The sequence below is a fragment of the Apostichopus japonicus genome, chromosome 2 (genome assembly GCF_037975245.1).
Source record: "Apostichopus japonicus isolate 1M-3 chromosome 2, ASM3797524v1, whole genome shotgun sequence".
NCBI classification, from domain to species: domain Eukaryota; kingdom Metazoa; phylum Echinodermata; class Holothuroidea; order Aspidochirotida; family Stichopodidae; genus Apostichopus; species Apostichopus japonicus.
Window position 1 is genome coordinate 11,744,707 of NC_092562.1, and position 18,681 is coordinate 11,763,387.

Genomic DNA, 18,681 nt, shown 5'->3' on the forward strand with positions numbered 1-18,681 from the left:
TGTTGTAAAGTCAATGGTACATGGCTTCAACCTATTGCGGTGTACAATTTTCTCATCTCCACTGCCGCTTTCAGGTCTGACCTTATACACCGGTATATCTGGGTTTATTTGTTCTACAACAATATAGGGGGTAGGATACCAGTGGTCTTTCACCTTGTGTCGCCCCTTGAAGTCTCGTCTCTGCAACAGTACTTGTTCGCCCCTACACAACTGTTTCGCCTTCGCTTTCTTGTCAAAGTTGTGTTTCTGAACCTGGGATGCCTTATTCATCTCCCTCTCAGCCAGCTGATGGGCATCATGTAGGCATCTCCCATGGTTGATAACCCAGTCACTGGTGGAAGTTTCCGTTTGGTTGTCATTCAGTCCAAAGGTCAAATCAATTGGAAGCCTGCCTTCCCGACCAAACATTAAGTAGAAGGGTGTATGACCAGTGGAGGAATGTGGCGTGTTGTTGTAGATATACGTGAGTTCTGGTAACAGACTTGGCCACTTATTCTTCTTCTCTTCGGGGAGGGAACGCACCATGTTGATAAGTGAACGATTGAGTCTTTCACAAACCCCGTTTCCGGCAGGATGATATGGCGATGTTCTGCTCTTCTGTATACCATACAATTTGCACAATTCAGCTACCACAATCGATTCAAAATTTCTTTCCTGATCTGAAATGATTCTGGCAGGACAACCATACTTAGTGAAGAATTGTTGCCAGAGTACCCTTGCTGTCATCACTGCTGTCTGATCCCTGGTAGGCACTGCCACAGCCAACTTAGTGAAATGGTCTATCATCACAAGGACATTCTCATACCCATCAGAGGAAACATCTAACTTCAGGAAGTCAACTGAAAGTAGCTCTAGTGGGGCTGATGTCTTGATGGGTACCAGTGGGGCTCTGGTGCTAGGAGCAGGTGGTCTCCTCAAGCTGCATCTTTCACATCTTTGGCAATATTCCTTAGTATCCGAGGTCATTCCTGGCCAGTAGAACCTTTTTCGCAGCAAAGCCAATGTCCGCTCTGACGAAGGGTGATTGGCATGATCATGCAGGGCAAGGAGAATGTCAGCTTGGAGGCCCTCTGGAACAATAAGTTGCTCTTGGCACCTAGCACCTCTTTTCTCCTTGTATGTTCGGAACAGAAGCCCATTTTTCATCTTCAATTTCTGCCACTGGTTACAGAGGACTTTGAAAGATTTTGACGTACCATGAACAGCGGGTCTGGTCCCTTCATTCAACCTGTCTACCACCTCTTTAATTGTAACATCTCCTTGTTGTTTGAACCTGAGTTCTTCCATTGTATAACCTGGAAATGTCTCACTGCCAGGAGCAGCTTCCAGCTGCATTGCATAAGCAATCTCATCTTCATCGACGTCCCCAGAATTATTAAGTACATGTGGATACCGGGATAGTGCGTCAGCATTGGTATTATTACGACCAGGTTTATACTTAATCTTGTAATTGAAACAGGAGAGTTTTGCAACCCACCGTTGCTCGATGGTTCCAAGATTAGCGGAGTGTAGATGAACTAAGGGATTATGGTCTGTGTAGACAATCACTTCTGTTCCCATCAGGTAATCTTTGAATTTTTGGGTAACTGCCCAAGTCACCGCTAGTAACTCCAGTTTGAAGGCACTGTAGTTCTTGTCATTCTTTTCTGAATCTCTCAAACCACGGCTGGCATAAGCGATGACCCGCTCTTTCTGTTCTTGTACTTGGGTAAGCACTGCTCCGAGGCCCAGATTGCTTGTGTCGGTATACACCAGGAATGGCAATCTATAATCTGCATATGCCAGGATCGGAGGGGATGACAGAAAAGATTTTAGCTTACAAAATGCAGTTTGACAATCTTCAGTCCATTCAAATCTAGATTTAGATCGGCCTTTATTGTTTTCGTCCTTGGGGATTCTTGTAAGACCATGCAGAGGGGCTGCAATCTTGGAGAAGTCCTTTACAAAACGACGATAGAATCCTGCCAATCCCAGGAAGCATCTCACATCCCTTACGTTCTGAGGTGTTGGCCACTCGTCAATGGACTTACATTTATCCGGATCTGTTGCAACGCCATCTGCTGAAACTACGTGGCCAAGATATCGCACAGAGGGCTGCATCAAATGACACTTGGATGGTTTCACTTTCAGCCCATGCTGATGGAGACGGCTGAAGACCTTCCCTAGTCGATTGAGATGGGTATCGAAGTCTTCAGAAAATACAATGATGTCATCTACTGTATGTAGAGGAGCACGGATTCGTAGTTGAGGTCTCCTAGACATCCCTGCATAAGGCGTTGGAAGGTTGCAGGGGCATTGCAGAGTCCAAAGGGCATCCTATTGAATTTGTACAATCCCATTGGTGTTGTGAATGCCGTCTTAGAACGATCTTCAGGGCTCTTAATCACTTGCCAAAAGCCGCTTGCTAAATCTAGGGTTGAAAATAGCTTTGCTTTGCTCAAAGCATTCAAAGATTCTTTGATTATAGGTAGTGGGAAGGCATCTTTTCTGGTCTTGTCGTTAAGTTTTCTTTAATCAACACAGAAACGAATTGTCCCATCTTTCTTCTTCACCAAAACAATTGGCGCCGCCCAAGGACTAAAGCTCTCTGTGATGACTCGTTTGTCCAGCATGACCTGCAGTTGTTCTTTGACTTCCTTGTAGAGCTTTGGTGGAATCATGCGGTAACGCTCTCTGCTTGGTGGCTCATTACTTGTTGGGATGGTATGCATTATCGTATCGGTGCAGCCGTAATCACTTTCATGCTGGGAAAAGACTTGCTGGTGTGAATGGAGAAAATGTTTGAGCTGCTGCTTTTGATGTGCAGTCAAATCAGTGGTATTAACATCCACATCAGCTAACAATTGGTCAGACCCGTCAACTGTACCCACGTTAGTGGAGGCATGTTGCTGCTGGATCCCAACCCGAAGTGTGCGTGGTCCCGTTTGTTCCATGTCGACTTCCCTTGCTACTGGTAGCACCTCTACTTGAAATAAATCTCCCAGTGGGGCCCCTTTAGGCAGCGTTATATCGTGGTCCCCAACGTTAATGACACGGGCTGTTACTCTGTTGTTGTTGACAACCACTAGTGTGCGAGCAACCAGGATATTATGAGGTAAGTTATATTGTTCTGGTGGCATTGGTTCCATTAAAGCTTGGATAGGTCGGGGACATGATTTCAGTTCGTTACAACACACATCGATCAAAACTTCCTCACGCCCCTTTATAGTAATGGGGCCGTTGCCCCTCACAGTCACTTTGCCAAGTCTGCCAGCACTGTCTGTCTGCAATGCCGGTGATCCTTCTAAGTCCATACTGGTAGTCTGGAAGAAGATGGAAGTTTCCTTTACAGTGGGGGTAAGGTAGTTCAATACTCTTGGTGAACACAGCTGAAATAATACATCTTGGCACTGAGAAATTATGTTCATGCCCAGCAAGCACGGAACTCCCTTTATCGGCTCATTCGAGACAATTAAGGCGCATACATCAAGGTTAACCCCTGCAATCTTCATCTTAAACTCGACGCCACCAACAAATGGAACCTCTAATCCATTAGCTGCTTTCAGTTTCAACCAATTTAGAGGGTGTTCTGAATGTCCCTTGCTGTAAGCCTATCTGTAAGGAATTCTTGGGTCACAGTTGTCACTTGTGACCCTGTGTCTACCAGACAAGTGGTGAGGAAGCCATCAATGAAAACATCAATTGTTAAGTAATCCCCTACAAATTTAGTTCTTATGTCCTGTTCGCTTTGTTGTAAGGAGCCTCTTGTTGATAAGAGATCCGCCGTTTGGCTCGCAACAGTGGATTCCATTAGTTTAACGGATTATGTGATTGGAATTCCTGTTGTTCCCTGGTAGCAGCTTTTTTTCGGCACACCCTTTCAATATGTCCTGGAAATTTACAGAACCTACATATAGGTCGCCCTTCAGGTGTATACTGGTCATCAGGTTGACCCGGGTACCTGTTTGTTTTTGGTGGGGCTGTCTGTAGCTTGGCTACCTGCTCACACAATTCCTTGACTGTTTGTTCCATGCCTCTCTGCCATGAGGATAACTGTAGTTGCAGAGAGGACATATCACTCATGGCACCACCTCTCTGCGAGCGCTGGTCTGCTGTTGCTGCTCTGACTTGACTATGGAGTACCGGTGGTTCTGTCAAAAATTCTTGTTCAAGGTGAAGCGCCTCCTCTTTTATTTTATTGAATGTCATCATTTCCTTTTTCCTCACCTCTCGCCGCAACTCCATCTGTATGGCGCCATTCCTGATGCCCGCCACAAACCGATCCCTAAGGGCCTTGTCCTTGTTTACCAGGGCATCCGGGAATCTTGAAATAATCCTCTGTTGCAGCTCTCTTAAGCTGAGCGCGTATTTTCTTACGTTCTCATCGGCCAGTTGGCTTCTCGCGAAGAACGTAGCCATCAATGTGGTTTCCGGAGTCTGGTCCCCATATATTTGCTGTAGCAAATCGAATACTTTGTCCGAAGTGTTCCAGTCCGCATCCTCTACAACGCAAACCTCCCTTTTAGCCTCTCCTCCTAAGTACCTGATAACTAATGCAGCCTGTTGGTCGTTTGGTGTATTAAATGCATGATAGGCTGCTTTAACAGCCGCAACCCAATCAGTAAGTGAGGGGTCATTAACACTTTTGGGGTGACCCGTAAAAGTAGGAATATGTACATTTGGCATAAACATATATGACATTGCATGTTGGCCCCCTATGTTAGTACTAGTGGTAGCAATATTATCATTTCATGGTGAGAATTGTGACCAATAATAATAAAATATAAAATATGTATAACTCTGAAATTTAATTTGTTCCACTACAGTTGGCTATAGGCTGTGTCTTTCTGATCAGTTTAATCACCCCACTCGTACTACCAATTATGTAAGGGTGTTTGCCACTGAAAATAAATGTTTTTCTTGATCAGAGAACTCTGGGTTTGGTGTGAGGACCAAACACAGAGCAAGACACATAAAAAATAGAAAACTCAACTGAATTGGATCAAAAGAAATTATAATTATGAATAACAAACAATATACAGTATAGCTGATCTGGGCCCAGTCAAAGAATTAAATAAAACAACTTACAGTAGTGAGGTGTGCACCCAAAAGTAAAGTAAATACACTTAATTTATAAATCTGTTCTGGTGAGTTGGCGTGCTGGTGACATCAGGTACAGGTCTTCCACGACATCAGATACAGTATTCCACGACATCAGTAAAGAGTTGAACAGATAAATGGTATAATGTCCGATCCCAACAAAATAATGTCCTTTAATTAATGAGCAATAGAGTCCCAGGCTATCCTCCAGTAAAATAATGTCCTTTGTGGTAAAATAATGTCAGTTATAACAAATGGTGTCCCGGAATATTCTTTATGGTAAAATAATATCCTCTAAGTAAATAATATTCTTTATAGTAAATAGTGTCCCAGACTGTCAGGTGAATATGACTCCTTCCATAAAATAATAAGGACTACAGTAACTTGATTTGTAAATTAAGATTTAGAACAAACTATCCAGCAATAAAACTATATATCTCCTCTTGTGCAACTGTCTTGCTCCAATACTTGTGGCCAACTGCCTAACTCCCTATACTGTACCCTCAAAACTCCCTTTGTTCCTATAATATATATACACAGACCCCATTCCTGTGAGGGCTAATTTCCAGGAAGAACAAAGATAGTTGCTTAGCAAACCCAGAAGGAGAGATTTTAATCCCCCTTTTCACTACCACAAGACAACATACAAATATACTGTACAACTGTATAGACCTCTGTACAGTGAGCAGTGCACAGATAAACAAGTAAAACTATGGTACAAAAGAAAACTTTATGTAAGAGCTGACCATCTTACATCTGCTTTGTTCTTTTTGAAAATGAAAGAGTATCTCAAAGTCTTTATGCCGGCGTCATGCTGTCCTGAAGTTGAAACCAGATGGGTACACGATAAAGAAAATGTTCAAATTTGGCTCTGATTGTAAAAACATCGGGCCATTTGTGAGGGCGTCTTAAGCCATCGTATGACAACTGGTGGAGTTTTTCAGGCTCCGGCAACAACTTCGTGAGCGGTGGCAAATCTTTGGCATGCCAAAAAATTGCCAGAAGACCTTGCGAAGGTTCATTTTTGTGTTGAATTCGTGTGCCCATTTTGCCCTTCGTAAGGCCATCGTATCGAGGGCATCTTATCAAATCGTGTCATCTTTGTTTTTACTTTGTGTGATAATCGGTGCCATCGGGCATTTTCGCCTCACTGAGACAATACGAAGGAAACAAGAAGCTGCCCGATTGTCTTATGAAGGCAACTCAACTACGTGAAGCCCTCGCAATGCCGTCGTGTAACCTTCGAATTATAGTATGATGACATCGAGATGGGACCACGGTGTCGACGAAGACAGCCGAATTTGCGTTCCCCAGGTGTCATCTGGTGTCAATTTCGGGACAGTGTGACACCTGTATTAATATTGTACAGATGTTAAGATGTACTGGTTTAATAATTTGATTGTTTTCTGTTGTCTCTGTTTCTTTCAGTTGACTGTGATAACTACCCTTGCCTCAATGGAGGTACTTGTTCCAGAGGTTTGATACAAAACCAAGATACCTGCCAATGCCCGGATGGATTTTTACTTCCAATTTGTACAACAAGTGGGATATAACACAGGCTGTTATTCAGTAGTATTAAAAAAGCAGTATCATATTATAGTTTCATCATATAAATCACAAGAATGTGTTACTCAGTATGCAGATTAACATGAATTTTCATTGACTTGACATAAACTTCCAGTTGATTCCATTCCTTAACTACTTACATTGTTGTAGTTTGTTTTCAATAAATGCTGCATAAGTTTACAAATTTCCAAGTTTTGTATCAGCTTGGGCTTTATCATTTAAATTAGCTAGGGCTCAATGAAGATGTAATGGGCTTTACAATGTCTGGAATTAAGTGAGATACTAATATTGTCAATATGGGACTCACTGAAGCACGGTTATCCTTTATACAGGTTAACTCACTTGTGTCAGTATTTTATTTTTAAATATTTGAAGATGTTACAGACACTCATTTGTAATATTCCTGTCCTAATTTACTGTATTGAGCATGCCTTTACATTATAGACAAATTTGCAATTAAACCAATCAAAAAAATCTATTATATATTGTTAACTCATTTCACAGAATCAATTTCAAAATTCAAATATATAATTATGGCTGTAGTATATATACTACAGCCATAATTATTTATTTGAATTTTGAAATTGATTCTGTGAAATGAGTTAACAATATATAATAGATTTTTATGCTAAAAAACTTACAAAACTGCTTTGTGTACCGAGTAAACTAACAGCAGGTCACTCTTCCATGAAATAGCATTTATAAAAGAAATGCACAAAAGTGATGTGTTCAGCTACTACAAAAAGCCTGTGTAGATAAAAATGTTAAAATATGCACCACAAGATGATATCAATTTTAAGAACTATCGTTTCTTGTTGTAACTGTCATTATTTTGGAAACATGTATTCAGATGCCCATATGTACTAGGCATATGTTATTTTGTTATCATTTCTACTTGATTAACATTTATCAACTTTTGTAAGAACTTGCTTCAGTTTGCTTTCTTAATAAACTATGAGGAAGGGGAGAACATTGTAATATAAAAACTGGCTTTTAGCATATAAAAAAATCTAAATGTCAAAGGAAGTCAGTATGGAATTGACAAAAGTATCTTTCTTGTAGTTATTTACCAATGCTAAATATCATTGTGGTTTATAACTAAGATATAAAATTCACTGTGCATTCTTATGCATGTTTGACATTTGTTGTAATTGAATCCATATGATGTATTATTCTCCCAATAGGTTGTATCACTGATCCCTGTCATCATGGAGGTAGCTGTTTCTATGGTGTATGTTTATGCCTATCAGGATTTACAGGTCCAACATGTCTGAGTGGTTAGTAGGATTTAATCCATTATAAGTATTTAGTATCACTTAAAGAGCATTTCCAAGATTAACATTAGTATTACTATGATATATTAAGGTCCAAATTTTATTCCTAATGATGGAAATACTACCCAAGAGGCCAACAGTACAAAAAGTAGTGACCCTGTCCAAATAGAGTCTGGCTGGTCCACCAGTTTGCAATTAATGATACATGGCATCTACACAGGCCCCTAGCCAGGATTTTTTACACGAAGAGGCACCATAGTATCAAGGAGGGGCACAAATAATTTTATGAGAAAATAAATATAACGCATTATTGTGTTCCAGAACGAGACGCATATAATATCATGCAGTTACAGATACACATGCAACGATTGCTCTTGCTTTTATATCACCAAACATCATTGCATGGAAAAATGGTTGAGAATATTGTACTACTGTGCTTTTTATTGTACTGTCACATTGTTGTTTTGAATGCATGCGGTCAACGTTCAGAGTGGATCGAAATCAAACAAGAGATGCAAACCCTCTTTTATCAATTGATTGACACTACATTGATGGAGATCAATTCTAGAGATAATTCTAGAGATAAATTCTACGAGGCTTGTATTGTCCCAGCCCTTATGCCAAAATCATCAATTTTTTTGGATTTCATCTTTGCAACCTCTTGTGAAATTGATGCCTGGCTGCCCTGACAAAAATCAGCTGCAAAATGAATTGCAAGTTGCGAAGCCCTACATTCTTGGTAGGTACAAGAAAGTGAAGACACCTTTGAGTTCTGTGAAGGTTACAGCAGCACTGAAAATATTACATCCCGTAAAAGATGCTTTCCCCCTTGTGTACAAGGTCTACTGCTGTGGACAAATGATTGGAGCTTCATTTGCTATGTGCGAGAACAGCTTCTCGTGCCTAACGTGTTTGCTGTCTTCCAGCCGTCGCTCAATGCTCCACCAACGCCTGAAAAACTTAATTCTCAGTCTCTCATTCGAGAAGGACAACCTTAGCAGCCAGAACAGTTCTTGGAGAAATTTAAACTGAAGTCAAGACGGTTGGCAGTGTGAATCTGATAACTGAGACCAAATTAGCATTGCATGTCTTTTATTTACTATACGCATTTTTTTCCCGAGACAAAAATTTACTTTAGGAAGTGTCAACGATTCATTTTTGGCCAGGTTTGTTGATACAATGTGAAGTTGCACAGTGATCATACACTCTGGACACATTGTTGTAAAGTTGTTTTGGTTGAGCTTTGCCTAACTACCTACAATATTGATCGCTTCCGTGTATTGTGAAGGGGTGTAGAAACGTGCGTGTGGGGGTGTAGAAACGTGCGTATTATTTGTAAACATTACATGTATTACAGTAGAATGAAGAACCTGGTGAAAATTACAGTAGCCTGTACAGGACTTCTATTGAGAGCTTGCAGATTAAGCAAGAAATACTGTAGTGGGTGGGAACGGGCGGGCTGGGATCAGGGCGGGTGGAAAGGGAGGCTGCAAACTATACTCTTCGAAATTAAATTCCTCAAACTAAAAAACAAATTGCAATTCATGTAAACAACAAAATTTTAACAGTTTTATTCATTTTATTTCATGCAATTTTTTTCTTACCATCTTTTTACAAGGGGGGGCACGGACCCTTGCATGGGGGGCACGCCCCCCACGTCCCCTATGCTGACTACGGGCCTGCATCTACATCTTTCTCCTTTTACATTTTTATCCAAAATGATGAAAGGGAGAAATGCTTCATTCTGAAATTAATTTGTACCGTCCGAACTTAGGAAACAAGTTCCAACCAGCAATTTCTTCAAATGTTTGGTAACTGATTTTGGTTTCAATGTAAATTGAAATGGTTTAAATATATGCTGTATCTATTTTATTTGTGCAAGGGAATATGTGCAATGCCTTAACTGGAGGAATTTTATCTCAATAAGGGAAACTATGGTGGATATCAAAGTTGAGTGTGAATGTCTCATGTATAGATCAAGCCCAGAATCATTTCAAAGTATTAATCGATTTGAGTGTTTTTAACAAATTTTTATCCTATCAAATCTAAGATCATGTTTGATATTAAGAACAGCAAACCATTGACTGAGATATCACAATGCAGTTAGAAGTATAAACTAATAGTAAGAAAACATCTCTGTTAGCAGATTTATCAATCTCATGCAACTTTAGGAGAATATACGTGAAATCAAAGCTCACAACAATTTGAAAGGTACATCTGCTATAGTTTATGGTTCCAATATCACACAAACATTTTTTAAGAACCATGTTATTTGTGGAACAACAAATTTATGTTTTACATGCCAAGTCCCTTTGATATTTATTACTCCAAAGTTGTTACATTTGCATATTTCATATTTTTACTATAAGTTTCTGATTCTCAGATATTCAATAATATAGTGAATCAAGACTTGACTTAATTGATACTTGCCTAAGTGACTTGAGACTTGACTTGAGACTTGACCAGAGGGACTTCATGACATCACTGGATTGTAACACTCATTTTGTAAACACAATAACTCATCATGTGTAGCATGCATAAACTATTAGATATGTTTGATATAGTCAGGTAGCCATCTTGTGATCAACTCGTTTATTCAACACATTTATACAATTAACAGAATGGAGGGCGGTATGTCAGAATAGAAACTACATACAAGTATTCGGAATACATGACATAAACATCATACTAACAACTGTACATAGATGCTCCTCAGTGAGTTCTTGACTGTTTATAGTATTGGTGGAGGTCAAATGTCACTTGAGGACACCATCAGCCAAAATATCATAAGCTTGTAAACAAGCTCACTCAACAACTATTAAAAGGTTCAGTGAATCAAATAGATGAGTTGTTCGTGCCCCTCAATGTTTACTATCTTTATTGCAGTTTATGGTGGATGTAAAAGGTCATATGAGTCCACCAGTGGTCAAAACCATGTAAACATGGTAACTCAATATGTCTAGCTTCGATCAGTCTCATAGTTGGTGTGTAGGTGCCTGTCTGTGGATTCTTGGTTATGGTATTGTTTTTGGTAATGGTCATGTCATTTGAGGTTAACGCGTGGTCATAACATGAAAACATTGTAAACTTAATATAAGTCCATCTTTCAATGGTCTCATGAGTGGTAAGTTTGTTTTTGGTGAAGGTCAAAGGTCACTTGAGAACCGGCAAACCTTGTAAACCTTCAAATCCATTAATTTCAACTATGTAGGTGAATCTTTTAGTAATGTATTTACATGATATATAATATGTAGATGCCTCTTAATGAGTTCTTGACTGATATTGATTTTAATTAGTGTCAAAGGTTGTATTTGGAGAGCAGTGGTCAAAATCCGAATAGTTTGAAACAAGCTTTATTGGGTGGTAAAGCTTTTGATAAATCTTGTACTTGGTACTAGGTATAAACAGAGTTCTGTTGTTGGTACAGTATGTTGTTTTTGTGAATAGAGTTTGTTCCACCTTCCCCTACCAAAAGGGTTACTTCGCTGCGCAGTCGCTGCGACTTCGCTGCGAAGGAATTCCTTCGCTACAAGACTTCGCAGTACTTCACTTTTACTGTGACTTTGCCGTAACTTCGCGACAGCAGAAATATTACTTCGCCGCAGGGTTTTGCTCCTGCGACTAGTCGCAGCAACATTGCAGCAAAGGAATATGACTTCGCAGGAGGCCCATCTTGTTGTAACTGGTCGCAGCTACTTCGCGGCAAGGAAAGTTACTTCGCAGGAGAGGCCTTCTTGTTGCAACCAGTCGCAGCTACTTCGTGGCAAGGAAAGTTACTTCGCAGGAAAGGCCTTCTTGTTGCAACCAGTCGCAGCTACTTCCCGGCAAGGAAAGTTACTTCGCAGGAAAGGCCTTCTTGTTGCAACCAGTCGCAGCTACTTCGCAGCAAGGAAAATTACTTTGCAGGAAAGGCCCTCTTGTTGCAACCAGTCGCAGCTACTTCGCGGCAAGGAAAGTTAATTTGCAGGACAGCTAGTTTGGTCTATACTGTCAGTAGTACCACAGACTAAAAGACTGAGTTATTATATTGTGTACATACCAAGTAGATCATGAAATCTGTTAAATATTGCACAATACTTGAGTTGCATTTGTTTCTGATAACAGACACACTTTTACTGGGACTCTTCATCACACTTGGTCCTTGTCAGTTAAGTTACTAAGAGTTTGTTGTTGGCTGAAATGAACTGGTAGCTCTGGTTGGTGAAGAACATAACATTTTGATGGCATCACAGTGCATCAAGAAGATCTGTAATGCTGCATATAGGAAAACCTTTGCATAGGATGTAGACTTTGCTTATCAATTTCTACGTAGTTGGAGTCTGCAAGTGAATGTTACAAATACTGTACCTCTGTAACTGTCAAAAAAGCTGAAACTCTGTGATGTTTTTGGTTGTTACTTTAAAACTACGGTTACATTTTAATCAGTTACCTAGCAGGTGAAAGTGTGTTAAAATTTTAAAATAAGGCAAGAAATCACAGTCTTCTGGGTTTTTTTTTTCAAAGTAATCAAGACAACGAACTTTCACAGCAAGTAACAAAATGAGGCTTACAAAATTTACTAGAGATAATTGATAGTTCCAACACTGTGTCATCATTTTTGTTGTTGAATATACCATAGTTGTTTATATTCACCATATTGCTTCATAATCCACTTTAAAGCTGTATGTATTTCTTAATTGAACATCTCAAATAATATTACTTATAGAACAAGTTCCAACTTATGTATTTTACAGAGAATTTATTCAAAGTAGATCTCAGTGATTCAAGCTGTCATTTAAGATCTCAGTTTAATTGGGAGATATATATTGAAATTTTATCATTTTAATACCTTCAGCCATTGCTGCGTATCTGCATCCTTTGGAGATGACAGTGACTGAAGGAGATGCAGGACAAAAATCAGTTGCCATTCAAGTCTGTCGACAACCATCTTCAGAAGCAGTAACCCTTGCAGGTTTGGGCTTATTTTTGTTTGTTTGAGAAGATCAAAGTGTTTTAAGTTTAATTGTGAATGCATTGTGATCTGATTTGGTAAAACATTAGTGTATGCAACAAGGTTTGACTAGACTTCCCTAGGATGCAAACATATTGACAAGATTGCAACTATGAAACTATGAAAGTAACTTATACAATCTCAAGGCAAGAATGACTCAAACCTACAGGCAAGAGATAATAAACTCACTCTAACAAGTTGTTGAATTTAAATAAGCCAATTGGATAGCCCTGTTGGTGGTAAAGTCCGTCTGTTTTAATGTTGGTATATTTAATTTATTGTTGCAGTCAGCTGCTGAGACTCATCATTTGTGGTCTCTCAAGTGTTTTCGTATCAAACTGTTTGTTGTGGGCCTTTTTAATTACTGGGTACTTTATTTTGATCACATGCAACTTGACAGGTATGAGAGGGGAAATTAGAGGGGGTGGGGGTGGTTATCAACATTCTTTAATTGCCAATGCATGTTGTTTAAACCAGATCTAAAACAATAATATCACTTCTTCTTGAGAGAAATAGGTAATATCAAATACCTTATCATTATAAATGGTATGAATTTAAGTTCACCTGATGAGTGGAGGTTAAAGTCTTTATGTTTATCATGTTACTATGTGTAAACTGTATTTACCATCTGGCAGCATCATATTGCATGAGAGGAGCACTGGTTGTAATTTTGAGGCTTTCACATAGAAGACCTTCTTAATTGATAAAAAAAAATACCAACTCAGTAGTTTGTCATACATTGATAGATTACTTAATAAACTTAATGTATTAATGTGCTGTGCATGTGTCGTCTCTGTACAGTGTACACAGTTGCTGACTATGCAGTAGAAGGTAGTGACTTTGTGGGCATTCCAAACTCCCCTCGTGGAGATGTCACCCTTAGTGCAGGACAGACCTGCACCTCTGTGAATGTCTTTGTCATATCTGATATGACTCCAGAAATGATTAGCAAAACCTTTGTGTTTATCATGTATGATCCACAACCATCATCATCAATGATCCATATTGTGTCTGGTCATAGCCAAACCACCATTACTATAACAGATGATGATCCTGGTAAGTATGCTCTCATCATATAACATATTCTGTAATATTGTAACGCTTTCCGCTTCGGTAGTAGGGTAGTTGGCAAGTAAGGAAGGGGGGTATAGAGAGAGACTCGAGGACACCGTTGAATAAAGTACACTAACAGTGCATTACAAGTTTTTTAAAGTATAATTATATATACAATGTACCTGTCGTACTTCTTTCGTGAAGTAATAAACAAATAATATATACAGAAAGTAATACAATAAAACCTAAACACAATACAAGGGTGGCGTACATTAACTAGCCCTGTCAATGGAAAGCTAATCCCTAATATGTAAGCTGCCTAGCAGCGCAGATAACTGTAGGTGCTATGTCAAGGACAATGCAGCGCAGGCACAATGCAGCCTAACTATATAGGTACAAGGGCGATGCAGCGTAAGGACAACGCAGCGCAGCTAACCATGTGACCATGTGATTCGTCACCTTGCGAACCCTTCACTGCGAAGACCTTGCGCAAGCACAAGCAGTTACGCAGCGCAGCTGCAGAGTGCACAACTCCAATTATCTGCAGAATCCAAAAATAAGTCCCTAAAACAACGTCTCTTACAAGCAATATAAAATTCGGCATAGATTCTGCCTAGCAACTGATGCTAAATATACCCCAACTTAATGCCTAAAAAAACTCCTTGCATGACATTATAAATGACCCCGTAACTGTGTAGAACCCTATACACAATTAACTGACCAATTAAGAAATAGCCAGTGAGATTGAGATTTAGGAATAGTGGTTAATTGATCAAAAGTGCCAAAGATTATTATTTTAAGCATTAAGTTATATAAATACAGATGCCCAGTCGTGTATACTTCCTGAAAGATAACTATGGAGCATATAACACTGTTGATTACAACATATATTCTTCTGTCACTTTTAGAATATTAATTACATGGGCATTATTAAGATATTCAGTGTGGAGGGAAATATCTTTTGTCATTACAGTTCCATTTGTGTAGAATAAATCACCTCTTGAAATCAAGTTGGCCATAGGTATCAGTACTTTTATGAAGAAACAGATTACTTATTTAGTGGCTTAGGCTTTTGATGACATTTCTTAATTTCTTTGATAGTGTTTCTTTGTGTGTGTGTGCGTGTATGTCTGTCTGGGTGTCTATATATTGGTTACAATTTCTTTGTGCTTTGAGTGCTCTGCAGTGTAAATATGTGGGCAATATAAACCTTTTGTTATTATGATTGTTATCTAGAAAAAGAATTCCTTAATTGTTTGTGATGCAAACCATAGTACAGCTACAACTAGTACTGATGAATGTGTGCTATCTTCAGTTGATTTAGTTGTTGAGGTTGTGATAAATGTATCATATCATCAATTTCTAAAGACTGATTTTAATAGAAGCTCCTGCTCAGACCAAAAGAGTCAGCTACAAATCAATAACTGCTATATGGTTCATGAGCTTTGCTTGATAATGTTTATAAAATGTTTATCCTACTGTATCATGCTGTATGGCTGTTCTCCAAATCTCTCACAGGTATCTGTTTAACTGAATGTGTTGCTGATTATTAAATATAAGTCACCAAATATTCTTAATGTAGCTACTTTTTATGATAGTGTACAGAATTTATTTCAGCTTTCTTGGTAGTTAAACTGTTTTTCCATCCTCAGTGGACAATATACCACCTGTGGTCAGCTGCATCAATGATATTACACGAGAGATACCGCTTAATAGCTTTGGTGTTGCGGTAGACTTTACAGAGCCAACAGCTACAGACAATTCAGGAACAGCATCAGTTCTGTCAGCTACACGAAGACCCGGACAGTTCTTTCAGACAGGAACAACAACAGTGACTTACATCTTTGCAGATCCAAGTGGGAACACAGCTGATTGTGTTTTTGATATCATAGTAGTGGAGGGTAACTTAACCTGTGCTTGTTTGTCAGTAATAATATTACAAAGTGTAACACATGTGTATTCATTTCAATTTGTGGTTAGTAAAGTTTGATGACTGTAATTATAATAGACAGAAAAGTGTTGACTACATTCAAGTATTTGATCAACAGTAAAGTAGTAGTGTGAGAGCTGTTTTCATTGATAGTTGAATATAAGTCATGGCAGTACAAACTGTACATATCAGTTAGCAACTGCAAATATCAATTGATTCTATGCATAGCTTAAAGTTGTGACAATGGATATGAGTAAGCTGATACATCTTTCTTTTAAATACCATTGTGTTTTATTTTGAAGCAGTTCATAATCCTTTTACATTTCTGTATAGTTTCACCAGATGAACTATATTCTGAGCTTTTGGGGTGATCAAAACACTTTCTGTCAGAATTTATTGGGATACACCTAGAAAATATTGATGTTTAGCATTGGTATGCTATGAAATCTAGGTTTGCTATGAAAACAGATAATTGCTGAGAATCATAATTTCAGCACTTTGACATGATTTGCTCAATATCTCAGTAATACAATCATAATTTGTGACTGTTTCTTACTTCAGGACCTGGCATTATCCATTCAAAGAAAAAGTATTAATGTTGAAAATTTTAAATGAATTTTAATATTACCAGCAAGTTCCATTAGCTTTTAGACTCTTCGTTTCATTTTTTCAGTTGATGATACACCACCTGATGTAACCTGCATTCAAGACATCACAAGAATAGTGACAATTGACAGCACTGGTATCACTGTGTTTTGGACAGAGCCAACAGCTGCTGATAACTCAGGAGTTGTTTCTCTTCAGTCTAGAAGTCATGCACCTGGAGACTTTTTCAGCCAAGGAACAACACAAGTGACATACATCTTTGTTGACCCAAGTGGAAATAATGCTTTTTGCATTTTTACTGTCACAGTGACTACAGGTATGTGTACAATCATGTAATTGCTAAAGATTTAAAGCTGTTGGCAGAGAAAACACCTATATGATAAATGGCAAGATCACTGTGATGTGAGTAACATTACACTGATAACTCAACTTGAACTCTAAACAAGACATCATCAGTCTCCAAAAGAATATTTTGTCTTTCCATATTTTAGAGGACAACGTCCCCCCAGTTGTGAGCTGTATTCCAGATGTGGCTGACACTACACCATTAGGAACAGGAGGAAGACTTGTCTTCTTTACTGAGCCAACAGCAACTGATGACTCTGGAGTTGTTTCACTTCAGCAAAGAACCCACGGTCCAGGAACCTTCTTTAGTTCAGGAGTCACACAAGTAACTTATATCTTTGTTGATCCTGCTGGAAACACAGCTGAATGCACATTCAGGGTCAATGTCACTGAAAGTAAGTCTTTTTATATACAATTAAGTTCAAAGCTAAGCCTTATTGCTCCGCAATACAAATCACACTCAATGATTGTGTTGCTGATCGATATAGTAGATGGAAAGGATTTTGAACAAAACATCATAAGAGTTTGTCTGAAGTAGTTTTACAGCATGCAAACTTTGTAATTTCTCGATCAGCCAAATCTAAGTTGATGTGAAGGTTCATATATATTGTATGTTTAGTTTAAACTGTAATTAAGTTGACAATTTCCTTGCTCTTTCAAAGTCAATTTGCAGCAAATTCTTGATGTAATAAATAGCGCTCTGTGTAAATATATGCTCTTAACAAATGTATTTGTTTCAATGTTGAGTTGCCAATTTGATTAAACATTTCAACTTTTTAATCTTCAGTTGACGAAGTACCACCAGTGATAGCTTGTGTAGGACTAGATGTATCAGGGACCATACCTCTTAATGGATTTGGCACCGCGGTCCAATTCCGTGAACCTACTGCTACTGATAACTCTGGGACTGCAAATGTCCAATCGAGGACTCATACTCCTGGACAATTCTTCCAGAGTGGAACCACACAAGTAACATATGTGTTTATAGATCCATCAGGAAATACAGCCGAATGTTCATTTAACATCATCATTACTGAAGGTATGTCATAGCTTTGTTGTCTTTGCTCTATGTAATGAATACAACTGTCACCTTTATCCAGTTTGTCCTACTAACTTTGAACTGAATTTATGCTATGGTTTCAAGCAAGGATAGACATGTGACATTGAACAACCTGTCTACTGAAGGTCAGCATTCAAGGAGATTTAAGAATAATGGTTACTTGATCAAAAGTGCCAAAGATGAATATTTTATGCATTAAGTTATATAAATACAGATGCCCTATCGTGTATACTTCCTGAAAGATAACTATGGAGCATATAACACTGTTGATTACAACATATATTCTTCTGTAACTTTTAGAAATACAGATGCCCTATCGTGTAAACTTCCTGAAAGATAACTATGGAGCATATAACACTGTTAATTACAACATATATTCTTCTGTAACTTTTAGAATATTAATAACATGGGCATTATTGAGATATGCAGTGTGGAGGGAAATATCTTTTGTCATTACAGTTCCATTTATGTAGAATAAATCACCTCTTGAAATCAAGTTGGCCATAGGTATCAGTACTTTTATGAAGAAACAGATTACTTATTTAGTGGCTTAGGCTTTTGATGACATTTCTTAATTTCTTTGATAGTGTTTCTTTGTGTGTGTGTGCGTGTATGTCTGTCTGGGTGTCTATATATTGGTTACAATTTCTTTGTGCTTTGAGTGCTCTGCAGTGTAAATATGTGGGCAATATAAACCATTTTTTTTATATTATTATTGTTATCTAGAAAAAGAATTCCTTAATTGTTTGTGATGCAAACCATAGTACAGCTACAACTA

The 18,681-nt window shown here is 38.5% G+C and overlaps 1 protein-coding gene across 17 annotated transcripts in view; it reads left to right on the forward strand.

Annotated features, from left to right (window-relative positions):
* The first annotated feature begins 12,758 nt into the window (after positions 1-12,758).
* LOC139978086 (uncharacterized) overlaps positions 12,759-18,681 on the forward strand; it is a 58,148-nt gene continuing 52,225 nt past the window's right edge. For all 17 annotated transcript variants that reach the window (XM_071988046.1, XM_071988047.1, XM_071988052.1 and 14 more), the window contains exons 1-6: positions 12,759-12,870; positions 13,711-13,965; positions 15,615-15,863; positions 16,566-16,814; positions 16,990-17,238; positions 17,631-17,882. In XM_071988046.1, coding sequence (XP_071844147.1) covers positions 12,783-12,870; positions 13,711-13,965; positions 15,615-15,863; positions 16,566-16,814; positions 16,990-17,238; positions 17,631-17,882 — 1,342 coding nt within the window. In that variant the 5' untranslated portion in view covers positions 12,759-12,782. The remainder of the gene's footprint in view (positions 12,871-13,710; positions 13,966-15,614; positions 15,864-16,565; positions 16,815-16,989; positions 17,239-17,630; positions 17,883-18,681) is intronic.